Consider the following 24,440-nt stretch of genomic DNA (forward strand, 5'->3'; position numbering starts at 1 on the left):
TGCCCAGGACAGGCATCTGAATCCATCTTCAAACAGTCATTTGATGTTTCAGCCATGTCACTACAGATCGTGGCCTGCTGTGCCATGGTGACATGCGTCTGCTTCTCAAAGACCAGGAACGCCACCATTCCCGTTGAAGCACTAGAACCAGCCGTAGCATTCCTCACGGATGCGACCTCAGACCTGGTGCGCACTGCAGAAGACAACTCTGGCTCCAAAGCTGGTCGGCTGACGCGACGTCCAAGACGAGACTCATGAGAATGCCTTTCAAGGGAACCCTCCTGTTCGGAAGCGAACTGGAGAAGTTAGCTGACAAATGGGGCGAATCCCCAGTACCACGGCTACCGGAGGACAAGAACAAGAGAAGCCACCGCCCCTCCCCCCAGAACAACTAAGGGTAGGGGATCACAGTACTTCAAAGCATACAGAAGTACTTATCAAGCATCTCGCCCCGCAGGCAGGGGCCAGTCATTTCAGAACAAATACAACAAAAGGGGAGCTGGCGCGTGTCCAGGCCCCAATGAAGATCAGCCTACCCATCTGCAGGAAGAAAGCCAAAGGGGGGGCAGGCTTGCCCTATTCTACCAAAGATGGGTTGAGAGAACTTCAGACAAGTGGATCCTAACCATCATTCAAGAGGGATATTATCTGGACTTCCACAACATTCCCCCAGACAAATTTGTGAAATTTCCCTGCCACGACCCTTCCAAGAGGACGGCAGTAGAAACCACACTGGCCAAATTGCTTGACTTAAAGACCATAACACCAGTGCCCACGCATCAACAAAATACTGGGCACTATTCCATCTATTTTATCGTCACCAAGAAAGAGGGTACGTTCCGGCCCATCCTGGACCTCAAATCCGTCAATCGCCACCTGAGGATACCTCGCTTCTGCATGGAAACCCTACGCTCGGTCATAAGAGCGATACAGCCGGGAGAATTCCTCACATCCCTGGATCTGTTAGAAGCCTACCTGCACATCCCGGTCCATCATGAGCATCAGCGTTTTTTTACGCTTCGCGATCCTGGACCACCACTACCAGTTTCGGGCACTACCCTTCGGGCTAGCCACAGCTCCCCAAACGTTCATCAAAATCATGGTCGTAGTGGCAGCGACACTGAGGAAAGAAGGAATCTTGATCAGGGCAAAATCCCCAGAGGAAAGTCAGCAGGCGACCACCAGAGTCAAAACTCGACTGGAGAACCTCGGGTGGGTGGTCAACACAAACAAGAGCTGTCTGCAGCCCTCCTAATCTCTGGAATACCTGGGAGTCTGGTTTGACACCAGACAAGACAAGGTCATTCTGACTCCTACAAGGAGAGCAAAACTGATGAACCAATTGCAAAACCTGTCAAGCAGTCTTTGCCCCAAGGTGTGGGACTACCTCCAAGTCCTCTGCCTCATGACATCCACACTGGAAGTGGTTCCATGGGCATGAGCTCACACGCGACCCCCTACAGCGTTCCCTACTGTCATGATGGAATCAGATGTCCCAGAACTACTCTGTTCGCCTACAGCTCCCGGAAGAAGTTTGAACCCAGCTACAATGGTGGCTACAAGACCACCTGAGCAAGGGAGTAAGGCCGTCCCCGCCGACCTGGATCCTGTTCAGCCTACTAGGGTGAGGAGTCCACTGCCAGGAACTGACTGCCCAGGGGCAATGGGACAAGGAAGAGTCGGGATGGAACATCAGCCGACTGGATGCACGGGTGGTCAGGCTAGCCTGCCTGTGGTTCAGTCACAGACTCCGGGGCAAATTGGTCAGTCATGTTGGACAACACCACAATAGTTGCCTACATCAACTGCCAGGGAGGAACCAGAAGCCAACAGGTGTCTCTGGAAATAGTTCCACTAATAGCGTGGGCGGAATCAAACCTACAAGAGATCTCAGCCATCCACATCGCGGGAAAAGTCAATGTCACTGAGGATTAACTCAGCAGAGAAAGTCTACACGTAGGGGAATGGAAGCCTTCCAGTTGATAGTAAACCGCTGGGGAACACCAGCCATGGACCTCCTGGCAAGCCGGTCAAATGCCCATGTTCCCACCCTCTTTAGTCGCAGACGGGAACCACAATCCCAAAGGATCGATACCCTTGTCCAGGCCTGGCCACAGGAAATCCTGCTATACGCCTTCCCTCCGTGGCCACTACTGGGCGGGATCATCCTCAGGATAGAACACCATAGGAGACCAGTACTTCTAGTGGCCCCAGACTGGCCAAGAAGACCTTGGTATGGAAACGTGCGAAGACTACTGACAGGGAGCCCTCTACCTTCACACAGGGATCTGCTCCAACAAGGCCCGATCCTCCCTCGAAGACCCAACTCGATTCTCTTACCCTTTGGCCATTGAGAGGACACGCCTGAAGAAGAGCGGATACTTGGGGGCGGTCATTGACACTCTGCTCCAAGCACGCAAGTTTTCCACATCTCTAACCTACATACAAATATGGAGAATATTCAAAGCCTGGTGGGAAGACCGCGGCATTCTCCCGCGGACAGTCAAAATTCCCACGATTCTGGAATTCCTGCAGAATGGCTTACAGAAGGGGGTTGTCTCTCGGCTCCATCAAGGTGCAGGTGGCTGCATTGGCCTGATACAGAGCCAGGGTGGAGGGCGGCAGCCTAGCCTCTCACCCGGACGTCTCCCGCTTCCTGAAAGGGGTCAAACAGATCCGACCACCCCTAAAGTGGCCGGTACCTTTATGGAATCTCAATCTAGTCCTAGACTTCCTAGCAGGAGCCTCCTTCAGACCCACCCGCGGTCTGTCCCTCTGACTACTAACATTGAAGACTGCATTTCTAGTGGCAGTCTGTTCGGCCCATCGCATCTCCGAGCTTCAAGCACTGTCCTGTCGAGCCGTTCCTCAGGTTCAGGCCGGGATCCATACAGCTATGCATGGTCCCCTCCTTCCTCCCAAAAGTGGTTTCTCACTTCCATCTAAACCAAACCATCTCACTGCCATCGCCAGACGAACATAAGGACTTGGAAGAATCTCGCCGCCTTCGCCATCTTAACGTCTGCAGACTCCTAGTCCGATACCTGGAAAGGTCGGAATCCGTACAAAAGATGGACCACCTATTTGTCCTTCACAGCGGGAAGAAACAAGGGGAAGCGACCTCACGGGCAACCATATCCCACTGGATCAAAGAAATTATCAAGGCAGTCTATATAGAGGCAGGCAAGCCTCCACCACTACAAGTCAAGGCCCATTCCACTAGAGCCCAGGCAGTGTCCTGGGCGGAAACCAAGATGCTGTCACCTGCTGAGATCTATCGGGCGACAACATGGTCCTCCATTCACACCTTCTCTAGGTTCTACCGCCTGGATGTTCAGGCTTGGGAGGACACGGCATTCGCAAGGGCAGTATTAAGTGGGCCACGGGCAGCCTCCCACCTGGTTCGGGAATAGCTTTTGTACATCCCATTGGTCCTGAGTCCATCTGTCTACACTAAGGAAAATGAAATTATCAGGTAAGTAATTTCTCTAATATAAATCTATTTATCCTTTCAGGTAATACAAGAGTAGGGAGCATGCCATGAAGTTATCAAGTAACACAATTAAAACAAATTGAAAAAAATTATTTTTAACTCAACACACAAACTCTGGAATTCATTGCCAGAGGATGCAGTTAGGCAGTTTGTAACTGGGTTTAAAAAAGTTCCTGGGGCGGTGCTCTCGCCGTGGAACAAAATGGCCGCTTGATCCAGAGCTCCTGCCTTCCCCGGACCAAATAACCAGCAAAAACCGCAATTCCAGACACCAGCACGGCTTCAAACCTGACATAAGTTGCTAACCCACCCGACATGGCCCAGAAAAAAAAGGGACCGGACTTTCATCAGTTTTCGTACGTGAAAACTGCGAATCTTGAAGACTGGCCTGCAGGTGAAATTGAGGCCGTGGAGGCAGGTGACTCAGGGGGAACCACGGCGCACATTGCAGAGCTCCCCATGTGCGACAAATTTCGCTGTTGGTTTAGTGATTTGAGGAGAGAAATGAAAGAGAACAAGCAAGAGCTCCTCACCTTAATGGACAATATAAAGGAAGAAATGGCAGAAATCAGGAGAAGGGTGGATGAATGTGACAAGCGTCTGGATGCATAAGCTGTGAAAATAGAAGTCTTGCAAAAATCATTCTGCTTAACTATTAGACAAAACGCGGACCTATTGGTGAAATTAGAGGATCTAGAAAATCACAGCAGCCGCAGTAATCTGCAATTTCGAGGGATCCCTGAAAATGATGAATATGTAGATTGCAGAGCGACCATCCAGAAGCTATGTGGATTTTTAGTACAGTAGTGTAACAATACCTCAGAGGCTATGGAAGCATCAGAACTGGAGTTAAAGCATGCTCACAGGTCACTGGGTCCCAAGGTGAATGGAAAACCAAGGGACATTATTGTATGTTTTTCCAAATATTATGTAAAGGAAAAGATTTTAGTTAGCGGCCAGAAAACAGACCTGGGAGTGGGAATCTCATTACATAATGATTATTGTAGATTTCTCCCTTAACGCTGAAAAAAAAATGGACTTTAAAGAAATTACTCTGGTCTTGAGAGAGGAGGGAATCCGCTATTGTTGGCTATTTCCATTTGGCATCACCATGACTATCAAAGGTATAACTACGAAGGCCAAAAAAATAGAAGATGCGGTAGCCATCTTGAAGAAAGCAGGCCATATGGTGAAAATAGCAACTGTGAAGCAAGCTCACAACCCCGCACCAGTGGATACTCCAAGATGGCAGTGGGTCAGTAAAGGTGGCAAGAGACTGCGCAGAAACTTCAGGGATGTCTTACCGGAACAGGATAAAGGGAAAGGATGAATATCCCTACTACAGAATCTGTTCTGGTCATTTAAGTATAAGTTCTGGAGAATCGGTCCTAAGCAGTGGTTTCATTATGGACATATTTTCCAATACATCAGAGGTTTAATCTAGGTTTTATACAGTTGATGTTACATGACTGTTGGTCTGGGGGGGGGGGAGCAGGTTCCGTGGATGATTCTGCCTCTATCTGCTCACGCAGATATGTCCTGGGTACAGGGCTGTGGGTCTACTAAGGTTGCAAGGGGCAGGAGGAGGGAATCGGGAGGCAGGGACAATGTTGGTTTATTATGTGTTATAGCTATGTTATAGCTATGTTATAACCACTAATATAGCAATCATATACAGTGTTACTGTAGATGGGCAGCAAGTATGCAGTGGCACATGCAAAGAGTGGAAGATTGCGCTCTGTGCTCCGGAGGCTTCAGCATGAGACTTTGTAATGTGTGTAGCTCACCTCTCATAATTCAGGAATGATGTTTATCAAAATTTTATCCCTTAATGTTAAAGGGTTAAATAGCCCACAGAAACAAATGTTTAGAACGAGGCCCAAAACTCGAGGGCTGATATTTTGTTTCTTCAGGAAACTCATTTGAAACGCAGGTACAAAAGGCTACTAAGCTGGCCTCTTCCCCCCGCCAATATCATGCTGCGGCCTTCTAATTCGGCATGCTACTCAGGGGAAAGCATATTGCTACATAAAGACCTACAGTGTCAAGTTTTAAAATCTCTGGAGGATCCCATGGGGCATTATTTACTATTACAACTGGAAATGGCTCGTGAGAAATATACATTGTTTAATATATATGCTCCCAATTCTTTGATAGTGTGGGGCTCTTGTTGGATGGCAAAGCAGAGGGCCATCTGATTATAGCAGGGGACTTTAATATCACCAACTAGCCTCGAATAGAAGGGTGGGCGCGAAATTGGGGCATTCCTGCCTTAAACTTATTAAAGACAGACTTGCGGGACGTGTGGTCGCATAGAAACCCCACAAAACGGGATTATAATTATTTTCTCATCCCCATGTCCGCCCCCTTACTCCCTTCCCAGTATTCCTTCTCAATCGAGTCAATTATCCGCCTGATTTCGTTTTAACATTGAGGGCTCTTTTACATACATCTTGTATAAGAATGTTACCAAAGGTTTTTAAATGTTTAAATGTTCCTCGTTTTTTAATGTAATGCTCACAAGCACTCTTATTTGTTCTATGTTCTTTGTTCTATGTAATGCTCTTAGGCAAGTTGAATTGTTTCACTGTAAACCTGTTTGATTTGCATCCATTGCAAGAAGATCGGTATATAAAAAAACAATAAATAAATAAATACTCTAGGATTGATTTCTTTTTAGTAGATGGGGTTATATGCCTTGGGGTCCGGGAGACAGATATAGGCCCCATTACATGGTCGGAACCTGCACAGATTTGGATAAAAATTCAATTACAAGATATGAAGTCAGGGATTAGGTATTGGAGATTAAATGACACTGCTAGAGGACAAATCCTTTTCAGTCAGTGCGAATAGTGATTGAGGAATATCAGTGGTTTAATGGGGAAACCATGAAGTCTAAATTCTTGTTCTGGGACTGTTTTAAAAGCGGTTCTTGGGTAGATTTATATAATCAAGCTTCTTACAAAAAAAAGATGAAACAGACAATTGCTTCTCTGTATGCTGAAATATCCCAATTGGAGAGACAGCATAAAATATCTCTATCCTCACATTTATGCCCAATTACAAAAGGCTAGAAATTCCTTAAGCGGCACAAGCCAATGATATTGCCTTCCAGCTCCAGATGGTAAAACAAGACCATTTTGAGTGGGGTAATAAGGCTGGAAGGCTGCTGGCATGCAAGTTGAAAAAAAGAATAGCCCAACGTTCAAATTACAAGAATTAAGGTTGCAGATGGCTCTATACTGGCCTTGCCGGCAGAAATTCAACAGATTTCAACAATTTTATGGTACTTTATATGCTGCCAACTCCAGGAGGAAGGAATTATATTTAGATAAAATAGTTACCCCAGATAACTGAGGTGGAAAAGCAGTTTCTTGAAAATAGAATATCCTCCTTGCAAATTAGGCAAGTTATAAAAGAGCTTAAGACTAACAAGGCCCCAGGTCTGGATGGGTACATGGGTCTTTTTTATAAAAAGTTTAGTGTCCAATTGGTTCCCCATCTAACAGAGGTATATAATGCACTTCAAGAGGGAGACTCACTACCACTGGGAGCCAATGTGGTGGGGGTCACCATCTTAGCCAAGCCGGGACGGGATCTCATGGAGTGTGGGTCATATAGGCCCATATCCTTAATAAATATTGGCCTGAAAATTTTAGTAAAAATCTTGTCCAACCACCTCCATACAGCCATTAGGGCAAAGCTGACTCACCCAGACCAGGCGGGCTTTATCTCAGGGAGGAAGGCGGCAGACAATGTCAGAAAAATCATAGACCTATTATGGTGGGTTAAACAACATGATACTCTGGCAGTATTGCTTGCTGTTGATGCGGAAAAGGCCTTCGACATGGTACATTGGCCTTTCCTGTTTAAAACCTTACAAAATTTTGGACCAAAGTTCATTTTTTCTAATTGGTTGCTTAAATTGTATGAGGACCCGAAGACTAGAGTTAAAGTGAATGACGTTTACTCAGAACCTTTCCCTATCTTTAGGGGAATGAGGCAGGGATGCCTGCTATCTCCATTGCTGTTCGTGCTGTTTCTAGAACCGTTTACCATGAGTATTAGAGGGGACACAACCACCACAGGGATATGAGTTGGGGGCACAGATTATAAAATATCTGTTCGCTGATGATGTGCTATTTACTCTGTCAGAACCTCAACAATCTTTGGTCGGAGTAGTAGATATGTTAAAAGAATTTAGTTCGGGGTCCGGATTCCGACTTAATCTAGACAAATCCGAAGTGCTCAATATCTCTATGCCTAATGAGCAGATTCCCCCTTTGAAAAAACAATTCCCTTTTAAGTGGGCCGGGCAACATATCAAGTATTTGGGCTTTTTGCTCGGTAATCACTTGGAAGAGCTCTTTAAGCTAAATTATACCCCCTTGCTACATAGCAAAGATATTCCAAGACCTGGCAAATTGGGAGAATTATTCAATTGCTTGGATGGGGAGAATAACAACGCTCAAAATGAATATTCTTCTCAAATTCAATTATCTTTTTCAGTCTCTACCGATCCTTATCCCTACAGCAATGTTGAAATGTTTGCAAATAAGATTATTCGCATTTATCTGGAAACAGAAACCCTCCAGGGTGGCCTAAAATGTGCTTTATCGACACAAACTGAGAGGAGGTATGGGGGTTCCCAGCCTTCAGTGGTACTATGTGGCGGTGCAGCTCAGTGCTATTTTAGCTTGGCATAAACAAGGGGAACCTCCTAGCTGGGTTGACATTGAACAGACTTCGATGGGAGCAATGCTGATTAGGGCCCTCATCTGGCAACTGGGTACGGCATGGAGGATTCAGGGAATGATGCCTCTATCCTTGCAAACCACACTTTGCATTTGGGTATAGTGGAGACATTTGATAATAGGCTCAAGGAATTACTTTCGCAGTACCTATCTGTTTCATAATAGGAAATTTTCTTCGGACTGGGACACCTCACTTTTTCGGGAATGGAAAATTAAGGGCATTGTTACTTTTGGGAAAGGTATGGGGTTGGGAGGGAGTGGTGTCCTTTGATCGCCTCCCAGACCTGTTTCAGTTACAGCCTTCAAATATATACCCTTATCATCAAATCCGCCATTATATACAGAAAGAAGCTATAGAAAGGGAGCTGGGTCAGGGAAAGCTGCAGTTTGAGGGATGGTGTGAATTAGGGGATCGGGTCAAAGGAGAGGGTGCTCCAAGATATATGGCCTTCTACAGAACGCTACACCCTGAAGACCAAAATATATTCAAGCCTGGGAGAAAGACCTGGATAAGTCTCTTTCCAAAGATGAGTGGGATCAGATATTTTTGAATACTAAAAGATGTTCTGTTTCTGTTTCCCTTACAGAAAATGGATTCAAAGTACTATTTTGTTGGCATTTTACCCCACATAGACTAAACTGCGCTAAAATCTGTCCAGATTTCTGTTGGAAAGGCTGTGGACAATCAGGAACTTTTATTCATATGTGGTGGGAATGCCCCAAAATGGGAAGACTATGGAAGGAAGTGTCAGATATTATACAAAGTATTCTGGGTCGACCCATTGCTTTGTTGCCGGAACGGGTGTTGAATATTTCCATTGAGGGCTCTCGGAGTGACAATTTGTTATTCACACAAATATGTTTGGGTGCATGGTGCATATTGGCGGCAACATGGAAGCAGGCCATAGTGCCTTCTTTGGACATCTTGCTTCACAAATTGGACAATATGTATATCTTGTACCAGATGGCCCAGAAACACTACAACATACCTCGCTTTACTCAGGTTTGGAATCCTTATCTGAACTGGTGGGGGAGTTTCTCCCATGTGGCGACTGTGTCTCGGGGACAACTACGACTTCTGGCGAGAGGAGATAAAGACACTTAGACATTTTAAGCATGCCATATAAAGTACCACTGTTTATTTGACTGACTGTTATCTTGCTTAATTCAATATACTATGACTCATCGTATTGATATATGCCTGTATACTGTTATTTCATTATAATATGTTTAATAAAATTTAAATTACAAAAAAAAAATAAAGTTCCTGGAGGAGAAGCCCATAAATGTAGTCAAATTGATTTAGGAAATAACCACTGCTTATTACCTGCATTAATAGCATGGAACTTTATTTAATGTTTGGGTACTTGCAAGCTGCTTGTATCCTAGAATGGCCATTATTGGGAAAAAGGATGCTGGGCTTGATGGACCCTCTATCTGATCCAGTATAGCGGCTACTTATGTAGGTTCTGGCAATCATTTGAGGAATTTTGCAGTAAACTATTCTTTTCTCCATGGATGTTAGGTATACTGTATATTTTAGATTTTCTGCAATTGGGTCTAGAGAAAGGGGCTGATCACTTATTCTTGTCTTCCAGCCTTTAAAAGTAGAGAGGAAGGATGAGTCTTCATCTCTTAAATGTGTGCTGGTTGTTGCTGAAGTACTTAAAGGAGATGAATGTCTTTAGGAGAACTAACAAATTGTTCATTTTTGCAGTCTTCAGAGAAATAGCATCCAAGGCTACTCTAGCCAAGTGGCTCAAGGAGACGATAGCTTCTGCATACATGCTTAGAGGCAAATAAGCCATGGCAGGTCTAAGAGCTCATTCAGTGTGGGAGCAAGCAATATCTTGGGCCACAGCATCCTCGGTCTCCCCAGAGGAAATTTGCAGGGCTGCCACATGGTTTTCGTTGCACACCTTCATAAAATATTACAGGTTGGATATATGGACCAGGTCAGATTCTACCTTTAGAGCAGGAGTGATTAGGACAACTCAGTTTTCCTTCTGCCCCAGCGAGGGGAAGCTTTTAATAATTCCTATACGTAATGACTTGTCTGTCAAGAAGATAAAGGTTAAATTATGCTCACCTGATTTTTTTTTTTTTCCATCAATAATCAGGGCTGAATTAGACATGGTCTGTGGGTGATATTGTTTGGTGGCACCAAACAAACTTGTCTCTCCAAACTAGTAGAGCTTTGGATTTTACTGAGTATGAGCAGAAGTTCCTGTGGGAGCCTCTTCAGTCTGTTTTTGTCTGAGCCCAGCTCAGGTGTGTACTTTGTCTCCAGGGATTTTTTTCCAAAATCCTTTACACTTTTTTGTTTTTCTTCAGTTTCTACACTTTAATGGTCTCTCTGCTCTGCAGCATCCATAACAGCATTAAATGCTACAAAATAAATTGTGGCACCTCAAAATGAAGTCCCTAATGGCAAGTTAACCCTGCTTTTTCCCCAGATATGCTGGTGGACCTCCTCAGTTCTCAACACTGGACACCACTTAGAGGAACTGTGCAAGTCTCTCAGAAGTAGCAGTAGCTCCTACTATAGTGGAGCATTGTCTCTCTCGTCGGAAAATGAATTGAGCAAGGGATCCTTCCTCTCCCATTGGCCTAAATGAAAGCCATGGGGTCAAGCGTTAGTTGCTCTGCATAGAGACAGAGCCTTCGTCAAAGAACTGTAAAACCAGCACAAGGCGCAGGAGAGCACTTCTTGCATGATGCGCTCTATGCACTGAAGGTCATGCATGGCACAGCAAGGGATGCACTTGATTTGCTGTGCATTGAGGATATGCATGGTGCACAGAGGCTGTCGATGCGAAGGAAGCATTGAGGTTCTTCACACAGTGCACAGATTCATGCCACTCTTATGCAAAAGCAGAAAGGTATTGAGGCACTGGGAGCAGTTTCATGAAGAATGCACTAGGCCAGTTGCTTGAAGGTGTTACCTACATCATTCAATTATCACAGCTCTCAATCCTTCTAAGTTGATAGTGGAGGGCTTCTGACAGGATTGCAGCTCCAGTATGTCATATTGTTGCTTGTTTCTTAAAAAAAAAGAAAAGAAAAAAAAGAAAATAAACTTCCTTGAAGTATAGGAACCTGTTATCCTTGGAGAGGATATTCCACAACCTTTGCCAGGCCAGAGAGCATGTTGGTCATTTGACCAGAGTGCAGGTCTAGTGCAAAATTTCTTTGCCTCTTCATTTTGACACCCCCCCCCAAAAAAAACCAAAACATTTAAATTAATAAAATGTGCATCCTTAGCATTGCTGCAGTGATTCCTTATTCCAGAGTCCCAATATCACCCATCATGGTAAACTTCCTCAGACCCCTTGATAAGGGGTTCTTAATCTTCTCACTCAATGGCAGTACAGTCAAGTTGTCTGAAGGTGGTTGTCCAGGGTTTTTCCCTTCTATAGCAATGGGAAGAGCCCCCTGGTTTGTCTTTATCATTGGAGTCATGGGTTGGTAAATTTTCACTTTTAGGTGAGTTCTACAAATGCACCTCTTAACCTATTTTTGAATACCCTTGACCTTGCACTGGAACGCCTGTCATATTAAAAGTTCATGGGACATGTAGAGACAAAGCTTACCACCTGACTTTCAAAAGCACTTACTTGTTTTTAACTGATACTACATTAGTATGTACATTGTACCTTTGTAAGGATTGCCCAAGATATGCTGTTGAATTGTCTTTAATTATGTGCATTAAGTGCAGTTAATGTGGGAAAATGAGTTTTCAAAATTGCCACAGTAGTATGTTGCATTTATATGCAGAACTCCTTTTAAGATTTTCCTGTTAGACACCTGGAGAGAAATCTTTGGATCCCTCCAGATACTGGATGCCCTGTCTAAGCTAGTGGCTCTCCAGAATGTTGTAGACTAGAATTGTTTGCAGATGAGAATTTGATAATGCCAATCGCTGGCATTCCTACAGCCACAAAGCTGAATTTCAAATGCAGAGTTCAAATTGCTGCATAAGTCAATCTTTAGGTCTGACCTGAATAAGACTGTTAGACATTCTTGGCAAGGAAGTCTTCCAAACCTCCATGTTACTGCCCGTATCTGTACACACCAGTTCCATATGGTGCAATATTCTTATGACTGTATTCAAAATTCAAAGTGTTTTTTTCTACAGTTTGCAGAAGGAAGGTAGTCTTGTTTTTGAAGGTGGAAGAGTACATTTATCTCTGTTCTGCCTAGAAACATTTTAGCTCTTTTTCTGGCATCGATTGGAACTCTGCATATAACATGGCTCAAGTGAAAAGAATCCAAGACTGTCCACATGAACTCAGCGGCTGTACCTGGTATCTGTGACAATTTAAGAAATGGAATGTAGTGGTCTGATCCTATTTGTGGGTCCCTGAGCACCTTCTATACTTAGCAATGATCATACTTTCATAGGAATAAATTCTGGCCTTTTCAGTGGTACCACCTACCCACCTCTTTAGGTCAACCACCTCCCAGCCACTCCACAGCACCATCGGCCAAGGGTTAGACAACTGGCCTGGCTCATGCCGAGGCCCAACGTTTTTATCCCTCTGAACTCTGCTCCAGAGGGAGACAGCATACAAATCTTTTTTGGGGCATGGTGCTGGATAACAAAGGTTTTCCTGCAGATTAGCAGGCTGAATTAGCCATGCTGTCTGGGAGCGCCTCCTGGTGACCCGATGCAGGAACTTCTCTTAGAACATTAACTTTGCCCCTGCTCGGTGCTTTCCCTTGCATCTGACTCCTCAGTTTTTTGCTTTCCTGTGCAGCAATGGTTGTGGGTTCTTCTCTCTCTTTCTCTTCGTGCTGAACTTCACTTCAGTGAGCCCCAAACAGCCCTTTTTAGTGCTCCCATGGCCCCAAAAGCACCTGGGTTTAAATTTTGCCAATGTGGTAATATTGTCTCTCATGGACAGACATAATCGTCGGGTTTGTGGCAGGATGTCTCCAAGGGCCCAGTGGCGGCAAACTGCTCTGGGAGTCCTATTGAGCTCTTTAATCCCCCACCCAAAGCTCCACTCAGTCTTCCCCAGGCCGGGAGCCCAAGCATCTGGACAATAGGAAGAGATCATCCTCCTTGGAGCCATTGTTAACTAAATCTAAAGGGCTGTGCCCTCAACAATTGGCAAGTAAGGCTGAAAGTGAAAATCCTAGACAAGCCCATGCAGCTGACAAAGATTCTTGGCACCGAGTACGTCATCCACGTCGCCATCAAAAGCTAGCTGATGCAGTGTCTGTGTTGTACACGACACAGACATGATTGGCGCGAGGCCCATGACACACTCCGATGCAGGCATCATTCGTCCCAAGATTCGACAGTGGGGCAAGAGCTTTTAACCCTTACTGGCTGGTCTTGCTGGCCTGCTCGTAGTTTAGCCACAGGCTGCTGGATCAAGCAGTCTGCATGATGTCTGACAACACGACAGTGGCGTAAATATATCGCCAGGGAGGAAACGAGCCAGCAAGTGTCGCAGGAGATAGACCAACTTATGGACTGGGTGGAAAGACATCTACAGATGATCTTGACCTCTCACATTGCAGGAAAAGACAACATAAGAGCAGATTTTGTCAGCAGGGAGAGTCTGGACCCAGGAGAATGGGTATTGTCCACTGGGGCGTTTTTGGCTGATAGTGGATTGCTAGGGTTTTCCGTTCCTAGACCTGCTGGCGACTTCTTGCTCTGTGAAGGTTCCTCAATTCTTCAGTCGCAGGAGAGATCCATGGCCCCTGTGCATAGATGCGCTCGTACAGATCTGGCCGGAAGACAGGTTGCTTTATGCCTATCCTCTGTGGCCCTTGTTGGGCAGGATAATTCACAAGATTGAAGGCCATAGGGGGCTAGTACTCCTGGTGGCACTGGACTGGCCCAGATATCCATGGTATGCAGATCTACAAAGGCTTCTGGTGGAGACTCCCTTCATCTTCTGTCACACATGGATCTTCTGTAGCAGGGACTGGTTCTCCTTGAGGATCTGAATTGGTTTTGTCTTACAATTTGGCCCTTGAGAGGGTTCGCCTGTTGAAGCATGGATATTCTTCTGCAGTGATTGCCACTTTACTACGTGATCAAAAGTTCTCCACTTCCTTAACCTATGTGTGGGTTTGGAGAGTGTTTGAGGCCTAGTGCGAGGAGTGTGGTATTCTTCCTCGTTCAGTTAAGATCCCGCTCATTCTGGACTTTTTGCAGGATGGGTTGAATAAAGGATTGGCCCTTAATTCCTTGAAGGTACAGGTTACAGCTCTTGCCTGTTTCAGAGGCTCGGTGAATGGTGATTCCTTATTGTCTCATCCTGATGTGGTCGCTTTTGAAGGGAGTGAAGCATATTTTGCTTCCCTTGAAGTTATCGGTTCCATTGTGGAGTCTTAATTTGGTGCTGGATTTTTTGGCAGGCTTAAGTTCAGGCTGCCGTGTGGCCTTTCGTGTGGTTATTGACCTTGAAAACTGTTTCTGGTGGTGCTATGCTCTGCATGTTGAACTTCTGAGCTGCAGGCTCTGTCTTCGAGGAGCCGTTCCTTTGAGTGATTCCAGGGACATTACAATTACGAACTGTTCCATCCTTCTTGCCTAAGGTGGTCTTGAAATTTCATGCGAATCAGTCTATTTTCTTGCTGCCCCGGATAAGGGCAGGGATGCTGAGGCGTATCAACTGTTGCTTCCCTTAGATGTCAAGACTTGTGTGGTATCTGGAAGCTTCTGAACCTTTCCGAAAGATAGATCACCTGTTTGTCCTTCATGGCGGAAGCAAGCAAGGAGAACCAGTTTCACGGGCTACAATAGCTTGCTGGATTAAGGAGGTGATCGTGGCCATGTATGTGGATGCTGATAAGTCTTTGCCTACTCGGGTTAGGGCTTATTCCACTCGGCCTCAGGCAGTGTCATGTCTGATATCTGCCAAGCTGCGATGTGGTCTTCCTTACATGCTTTTTTTTTCCAGGTTTTATTGTCTGGATGTATAGGCCCAGGAGGATGCAGTATTTGCACATGTGGTGGTGACTGGACCATGGGCAGCTTCTCACCCTGTTGGGGAGTACCTTTGGTCCATCCCACTTGTCCTGAGTCCATCTGTCTACATGCTAGGAAATGGAGAAGTTACTTACCCGATAATTTTGTTTTCCTTAGTGTAGACAGATGGACTCAGCTTCCTGCCCTTGAGTGCCAAATGATTGTGTCAGTAGTCCTCCTATGGGGCTACAGTTTCCTGGGGATTACTGGTAAGTGCTTATCTAGTCCCTAGGTTGGGGTACCTATGTTATTACTTGAGTTTAGTGTTTGATAGTTGAGTACAGTGTTTGATAGTTGAGTACAGTTTTGTCTGTTTTTCTAGTCTGTCCTCAGTTTATTTTTATTTAAAAATGTTTGTATACCACTTTTACAAAATAAAACTGGTGAAAACTGTTCACATATGGGCACGTACATAATATAAAATACAAATAAATAATTAAAAAAGTAAAAAATCAAAATAAGTAACAAAACAAACAAAATACAACTAAAATAAGTAATGAATTAAAATCAATATCCAGTTTAAATGAAAAAAAGGAGACAAAAATATTGTCGGTTAACATAAACGTGAAATGTGGGAGAGAAATTGCTTTTTGAAAAGATTACTGGCAGGCTGGGATCGCTGCAGGAGTATGTATACTGTGACAGCTTGCTCAGTCTCCATCTGCTGGCAGGGGAGCATTACACACTGGTCCTGAGTCCATCTGTCTACACTAAGGAAAACAAAATTATCAGGTAAGTAATTTCTCCAGTTTAATTGTCTGTAAAGGGTGTGTGTGTGTGCGCGCAAGGCTGTAAGGTTTGCCTAGGCTACATAATACCCTTCCCTATCCGTGGATTCTGTGGTTGGGGAGGGGAGGGGGTGTCCATTTTTAAAAATATAGATTGCAGGCAAAGCTGGGCTTTATTTGATGGGCCCAGGACAGACACTGAATTGAGGGAGAGGGCAGGGGCAGTAGAGTAACCTTTCGCACAGGGCAGCAAAAAAGCTAGCTCCGACTGCATGGGAACTACCACACATACTCAGGGTTCAAAGCTCTTCTAGCTCAGAGACAAGTCTTTTGCTGCTGGATGATATCATCCATAGATCATTTCTAAATCCTCCTCCTATCTACGGAAAATAGTTTATGCTAAGCAAACTTGCTTTTTCTTGAGTTTTGCTAGACTAGTCTAGTTCCTGCCAAGGAATAGAAGGGTGATGGGGGATATTGGTCCTCAGCTTGCCTTATGAGACAGCATTTGGGTGCTCTCTGTTCTGTCTCTTTGCTTTCTGTGTGGTACCTTTGGATGCACTTGGAGTACCCTTATAGTATCAGGGAGTAGAGGTTCTGATTTGGGCAGGAATTTCTGGTGGTCACTGTGCTTTTGGCAGTAGGCTACTGGGATTGGACCCTAACATCTTCCTTATAAGCCCAGAAGTGATCTAAAATAAGCGTGCCCTCTGTCAGCTGTGAAGGAGGGAAATTCCATATATAACAACTAGTCTAACAGGACTTAAGGAAAGAAAATTATCAGGTAAGCTTAGTAACCATGGTAGGTGGATGGAATAATATAGTAGATGAACACAAAATAAGACCAACTTGACCCCTCTTGTTTGTCCAGTTATTCTTGACTACATTGCAAAGGTGACTTTAGCAGTCATCCATAATGTGACAGTTCTTAAGATACTTATTATCCAGAACAGTTTTTGTCATTTTCTTTTGCACTCTATCATCTTGGATAGAAGAAACATACAAGTCATCCCACTTTAATTGCACCCAGCCCTTCCCATCTCTTGTCATAGCTTTGTAGTAATCCAAATAGCTATCAATATTAGTGTGGCTCTTGGCTGAGCATCCAGTCTTTGTTCTGTGCATAGCCCATTGGTTTCTGTATTTAGATGATTAGGTTGACACAATTTAATTGAAGTGTCTTTTACATGGTACATTTGAGAGCCTGTTATTAAAAAAATTATTACACAAATGCATGAAATTTGACAGACCTGTTTAATCCACAGTTGTCTACCTAAACTGACATATGTCACTGGTTATTAGTATTCTGTTCTTGTGTAGATGTGAAAATATTTTATGGCTTAAAAGATTCAGACAAGCCAGTTCAAGTTCCAAATATAGATGGATTAACCTGGTCTGATTGCACTAGAAGCTGTTTTTAAGAAGTTGAAATTTCATAAATATCAAGATAACTTTATCTGACCATCTTTTCTAATCCCTACTAGACTACCACAGATGGCATTAAAGCCGCAACCAGGTCAGAATGTTGTGGATTTTATAGATGATTATTTTAAAGATCCAGGTAATGTATGGCACTTTGAATTTTCATGTCAAATGTGAATATTCATGCTATTATGACTTGGAGTTTTTGCAGACTATAGCTTTCTTTTACAACTTTGCATGCCAGAAGCAATTTTGACTTTTCATGTTGGTGACACACTTTATAGACAAACATAATTTCGTGAACAGTAATTCAGTCTACTAGCAAACTAGAGGTTAAAGGTTAAACAAAAAATGTTTCATGACACAACCTATTATCTTGTGAAAATCTTTCATTTATATTAAATATATATAATATTCCAAGTTTAATGTTATTGTTATAATTTGAGTAACAATAATAAAACAAAGATATTGTGTTATTCAATTTATCTCTTTAATGAGATATATGAGCTTGATGGGATGAACACTGTTTTTGAATATTTGGTGTTAATAAAAAAAAAAGTCCAAAGGGTATTCTGCGTAATTTTAAAAAGCTGGCCAGTTTCACACTATAAAATTATTTGATAGCTTCATTCAACAAATTCGATGTGGTTATGAGAGTGAAGTATGGAATTTATAGGAAGGGACAGAATGTCAATATAAATCCTGCACCTCCAGTTCTGTAACTCTCTGCATCCACTGAAATTCCTCCAAACAATGGAGCTTGGATGTTTCCCTTACAGCTCATCATACTAAAAGATATTTTCAAATTCTGGTATCACCTCACAGTAACAGCAGCACAAACACCTTCCACTGCCAGGCACATTGTGAACTAACACAAAACCCCGCAAAAAAGACACTCAAAATCTATACTGCAATCCCATTGTAACATAACAGTAATAATACCAAGGACTCAAACAACAATAACCCTACCTGTAAAAATGCAAGGGTAAATATTACACTGGGTCCTAGAATACCAATCCACCACCTTCTGAGGAAACAAAACAAACCAGATTGCTATAGATCCCTATGCTAGCAGAATCTCTCATAATGGTCACACACAGAGCGGAGACAGACCCTCACCAAATACAGAATACAAAATAAAGGAGCACAAATTAGAGAAAAACTGAAATGGAAACCCCAAGAAGCCAGACTCTGTGTAATAACAATGGAAAAACAACCACCATTCCTCATAAAACAAATAAAATCAAGAAACATAAGGCATCAGTTATAATAGTAAAACCATACTAATAAAAGAATATTTTAAAACTACTGATAAATAGAATTTCTATTAATTAAAATCATATACATTTTTTACAAACACCAATAAAATATTTCAAAACAGCACATATATCAAATAACACCCAATAATTAAAACTAATAAGGATTTTAAAAAGCCCCTGCTGTCCATACGTGGGAGCTCTTGATTTCCAGTCACCCTCATATTGTCAAAGATTAGGAGATTATCCTCTCTCTCACACATACTCACATGTCCATTCTCTCTCACACGTACACTGTCACATACATACACATTCATGCTCTTATACCCACCATAACCTCTCACAGACACTGACACTCTGACACACTCCCAGGCTCTAAGACACTCTCTCCCCCTCCACACACATCCCCCACACAAACTCTTACTCCCCTGGATTTTGTCATACACACTCGTGCTCTCACTCTCTCTGACTCCCTCACAAACACACACACCCAGGCAAGCTCCCATTCATTTTCACACCACTCCCGCACTATCCCCCAGGCAAGCACACATTCATTCTCACACACACAGACCCCCAGGCAGGCACCAATTCATTCTCACACACACAGACCCCCAGGCAGGCACCAATTCATTCTCACACACACAGACCCCCAGGCAGGCACCAATTCATTCTCACACACACAGACCCCCAGGCAGGCACCAATTCATTCTCACACACACAGACCCCCAGGCAGGCACCAATTCATTCTCACACACACACATACACCACACTCAGGCAGGCACGTATTCTCACACATACAAACCCCAGGAAGACACCATTCATTCTCTTACACACACCCCCCCCAGGCAGACTCCCATTCATACACATGCACACACTAAAGGCAGAGACCCCCTCTCTTTCTTTTGCCAGCAACCTCAGAGCCTCTCTCATTCCTCTGCTGCCACTGTCACTGATGCCGCATGGCTATTGGGGAGGCGCTGATTGTTGCTACTGGCACTGAAGCCCATTCTGCTGTCTCCTCTGTGCAGGCCCTGTGGGTTTCCACTTTCTCCATGTTGATCTCGTACATTGTGAGATCCGCATAGAGAAAATGCTACTCTTGCACATTACCAAAGATTACATGTGCCAATCAGTAAAAAAGTAATTTATTTTTTTTTACCTTTGCTGTCTGATCTTAGTTTTCTAATTGGTTGGTCACAGGCTTTTGTGTTCCAATTCCTTTCGTATTGTCATTTTTTTCTATTTCTTTTCTCTTCATCTATCTTCTTCCCTCAAACAAACAGGTTCTCATTCTCACATGCTTTCTCTCTCTCTCACTCACACACACACACACAGGCTCTCACTCTCACATGCTTTCTCATACAGTCATTCTCTCTCTTGTGCATGCTCTCTCTCTCACACACCCAGGCTCTCTCTCATACAATCATTCATACACGCAGGCTCTCTCTCTCACACACAGGCTCTCACATGCTGTCTCTGCAAACATTCAGGTCCTCATTCCCACACACAGTCTCTCAACTTACTCTCACAAACAGACACACAATCTCTCAACTCATCTCTTACCTCTGGGCCTCCTCTTCACGGGTCGCTACAGGATGGGCTCGGCGGCGGCTCTGCTACCGGGCCTCCTCTTCTACACGTGACTGATGCTCCTCCTCCTTCCTGCCCATGCGGTTCTGGCAACATTTTTCTTCCGGGGCCGCACGGGCAGGAAGGAGGAGGAGCAGCTGCACGTTTAGATGTGACCTTTTTCTTTGGGCCGTGGTGACGTGAGCTCCACCACGGCCCTGCCGATCTTCCTGCTGTGTGTCTCCGGCACAGCACAGCGATACTTCACTACTCAGCCGCCAGTGGGATGAGGTCCACCGGTGGCCACATTGGCTCCCCCTGACCTCTTCTCGGTATACCACTTGCTCCGCCCTGTCATGTGCCCCGGGCTTGCGCAACACGCTGCAGGCGACACAATAAAGTGTTGCGACACACACTTTGGAAAGCTCTGCTCTAGACTTTATGGATCCACAGTGTTTATCCCACGCCCCTTTGAAATCCTTCACAGTTTTGGTCTTCACCACTTCCTCTGCAAGGGTGTTCCAGGCATTGACCACGCTCTCTGTGAAGAAATATTTCCTGACATTGGTTCTGAGTTTTAAATCGTGACCCCTGGTTCTGTTGATTTTTTTCCAGTGGAAAAGGTTTGTCATTGACTTTGGATCATTAAAACCTTTGAAGTATCAAAGTCTGTATCATATCACCCCTGCTCCTCCTTTCCTCCAGGGTAAAAATATTTAGATTCTTCAATCTCTCCTCATAAGTCATTTGATGAAGACCCTCCACCATTTTGGTCGCTCTTCTCTGGACCGCCTCCATCCTGTCTCTGTCCCTTCGGAGATACGGTCTCCAGAACTGAGCACAGTACTCCATGTGAGGCCTCACCAAGGACCTGTACAAGGGGATAATCACTTCCCTTTTCTTACTCGATATTCCTCTCTCTATGCAGCCCAGCAATCTTCTGGCTTTAGCTATCGCCTTGTCACATTGTTTTGCCGACTTCAGATCATTAGACACCCCAAGGTCTCTCTCCTGCTCTGTGCACATCAGCCCTTCACCCACCATCGAATACATTTCTTTTGGATTTCCACACCCTGTATGCATGACTCTGCACTTCTTGGCATTGAATCTCAGCGGCCATGTCTTCGACCACTCTTCCAGCTTCCTTAAATCCCGTCTCATTCTCTCCACTCCTTCCAGTGTGTCCACTCTGTTGCAAATCTTAGTGTCATCCGCAAACAGACAAACCTTACCTTATATCTTGTCCGCTATGTCACTCACATAGATATTGAACAGGACCGGTCCCAAGACCAATTCTTGTGGCACTCCGCTTAACATCACTCTCTCTTCAGAGTAAGTTCCATTTATCATCACACATTGTCGTATGTCAGTCAACCAGTTTGCAATCCAAGCCACCACCTTGGCACTCACTCCTAAGCTAAGAACTTTAATTTGAGACTACCCATGGTTTTCTTCTGTTTTTATACCTCAACTGATTCATTTTGCTCTTCCAAAGCAACTGTTCAGCTGGACTTGTGGATCTTAAGTCTGGCTATTAGGTGCTGTTGTTGCAAAATAAATAGTGTCTTCCCCACCCTCCTTTCTTAACCTGGGAGCTGTAAATGCTGCCTTCAAAGCATCCCCTGCTGGGCTGGGAAGCAGAAACTGGGTTGGGATTCAAACCTAGGACTTTTGCATGATGGTATATGCAGTACTGCTGCTGACTCTCAGGACTGGCTGCCTCTGCTGACTTTAGATAATAGAGAACAGTTCTCAGGGGCGGATTGTGGGAAAATAGTGGCCCGGGGGATTTTTCTCCATACTGGCCCATGGGTACCCAATTACATATACAATATAATTTGCACATATAATTTACATATATATGTACACACCCCTTAAAACATAAAAAGCTACCCGGCACGCACATGTTATAAAATCTCATCCTGCATGAGACTAAATACAAAATTGAATCTTTATGGGTAGAAATCCCTTGTGTGTCGTGGAAGACTATAGTGATAGGGGTATACTACCGTCCACCTGGTCAAGATGGTGAGACGGACAGTGAAATGCTAAGAGAAATTAGGGAAGCTAACCAAATTGGTAGTGCGGTAATAATGGGAGACTTCAATTACCCCAATATTGACTGGGTAAATGTTTCATCGGGACACGCTAGAGAGATAACGTTCCTGGATGGAATGAATGATAGCTTTATGGAGCAATTGGTTCAGGAACCAACAAGAGAGGTAGCAATTTTAGATCTAATTCTCAGTGGAGCACAGGATTTGGTGAGAGAGGTAACTGTGGTGGGGCCGCTTGGCAATAGTGATCATAATATGATTAAATTTGATTTAATGACTGGAAGAGGAACAGTGTACAAATCCAAGGCTCTCGTGCTAAACTTTCAAAAGGGAAACTTTGATAAAATGAGAAAAATTGTTAGAAAAAAACTGAAAGGAGCAGCTACAAAAGTAAAAAAATGTCCAAGAGGCGTGGTCATTGTTAAAAAAAAAAAAAATACCATTCTAGAAGCACAGTCTAGATTACCAGCATGGTTAAAAGGGCAGGTGAAAGAAGCTATTTTAGCCAAAAGATCTTCATTCAAAAATTGGAAGAAGGATCCAACAGAAGAAAATAGGATAAAGCATAAACGTTGGCAAGTTAAATGTAAGATATTGATAAGAGAGGCTAAGAGAGAATTTGAAAAGAAGTTGGCTGTAGAGGCAAAAACTCACAGTAAAAACTTTTAAAAATATATCTGAAGCAGAAAGCCTGTGAGGGAGTCAGTTGGACTGTTAGATGATCGAGGGCTTAAAGGGGCACTTAGAGAAGATAAGGCCATCGCAGAAAGATTAAATGATTTCTTTGCTTCGTTGTTTACTGAAGAGGATGTTGGACAGGTACCCGTAATGGAGAAGGTTTTCATTGGTAATGATTCAGATGGACTGAATCAAATCACGGTGAACCTAGAAGATGTGGATAGGCCTGATTGACAAACTGAAGAGTAGTAAATCACCTGGACCGGATGGTATACACCCCAGAGTTCTGAAGGAACTAAAAAATGAAATTTCAGACCTATTAGTAAAAATTTGTAACCTATCATTAAAATCATCCATTGTGCCTGAAGACTGGAGGATAGCAAATGTAACCCTAATATTTAAAAAGGGCTCCAGGGGTGATCCAGGAAACTACAGACCGGTTAGCCTGACTTCAGTGCCAGGAAAAATAGTGGAAAGTGTTCTAAACATCAAAATCACAGAACATATAGAAAGACTTGGTTTAATGGAGCAAAGTCAGCATGGCTTTACCCAGGGCAAGTCTTGCCTCACAAATCTGCTTCACTTTTTTGAAGGAGTTAATAAACATGTGGATAAAGGTGAACCGGTAGATGTAGTGTACTTGGATTTTCAGAAGGTGTTTGACAAAGTTCCTCATGAGAGGCTTCTAGGAAAAGTAAAAAGTCATTGGATAGGTGGCGATGTCCTTTCGTGGATTGCAAACTGGCTAAAAGACAGGAAACAGAGAGTAGGATTAAATGGACAATTTTCTCAGTGGAAGGGAGTGGACAGTGGAGTGCCTCAGGGATCTGTATTGGGACCCTTACTTTTCAATATATTTATAAATGATCTGGAAAGAAATACGACGAGTGAGAGAGTCAAATTTACAGATGACACAAAATTGTTCAGAGTAGTTAAATCACAAGCAGATTGTGATAAATTGCAGGAAGACCTTGTGAGACTGGAAAATTGGGCATCCAAATGGCAGATGAAATTTAATGTGGATAAGTGCAAGGTGATGCATATAGGGAAAAATAACCCATGCTATAATTACACAATGTTGGGTTCCATATTAGGTGCTACAACCCAAGAAAGAGATCTAGGCGTCATAGTGGATAACACATTGAAATCGTCGGTTCAGTGTGCTGCGGCAGTCAAAAAAGCAAACCCAATGTTGGGAATTATTAGAATGGGAATGGTGAATAATACAGAAAATGTCATAATGCCTCTGTATCGCTCTATGGTGAGACCGCACCTTGAATACTGTGTACAATTCTGGTCGCCGCATCTCAAAAAAGATATAATTGCCATGGAGAAGGTACAGAGAAGGGCTACCAAAATGATAAGGGGAATGGAACAGCTCCCCTATGAGGAAAGACTAAAGAGGTTAGGACTTTTCAGCTTGGAGAAGAGACGGCTGAGGGGGGATATGATGGAGATGTTTAAAATCATGAGAGGTCTAGGACGGGTA

The 24,440-nt window shown here is 43.9% G+C and overlaps 1 protein-coding gene across 2 annotated transcripts in view; it reads left to right on the top strand.

Annotated features, from left to right (window-relative positions):
- Positions 1 to 24,440, top strand: part of CENPC (centromere protein C) — a 526,811-nt gene that overhangs the window by 20,586 nt on the left and 481,785 nt on the right. For both annotated transcript variants that reach the window (XM_029600814.1, XM_029600824.1), the window contains one exon: positions 17,454 to 17,530. In XM_029600814.1, the coding sequence (XP_029456674.1) occupies positions 17,454 to 17,530 (77 nt within the window). The remainder of the gene's footprint in view (positions 1 to 17,453; positions 17,531 to 24,440) is intronic.

Source organism: Rhinatrema bivittatum, chromosome 1 (assembly GCF_901001135.1).
Source record: "Rhinatrema bivittatum chromosome 1, aRhiBiv1.1, whole genome shotgun sequence".
Lineage (NCBI taxonomy): Eukaryota > Metazoa > Chordata > Amphibia > Gymnophiona > Rhinatrematidae > Rhinatrema > Rhinatrema bivittatum.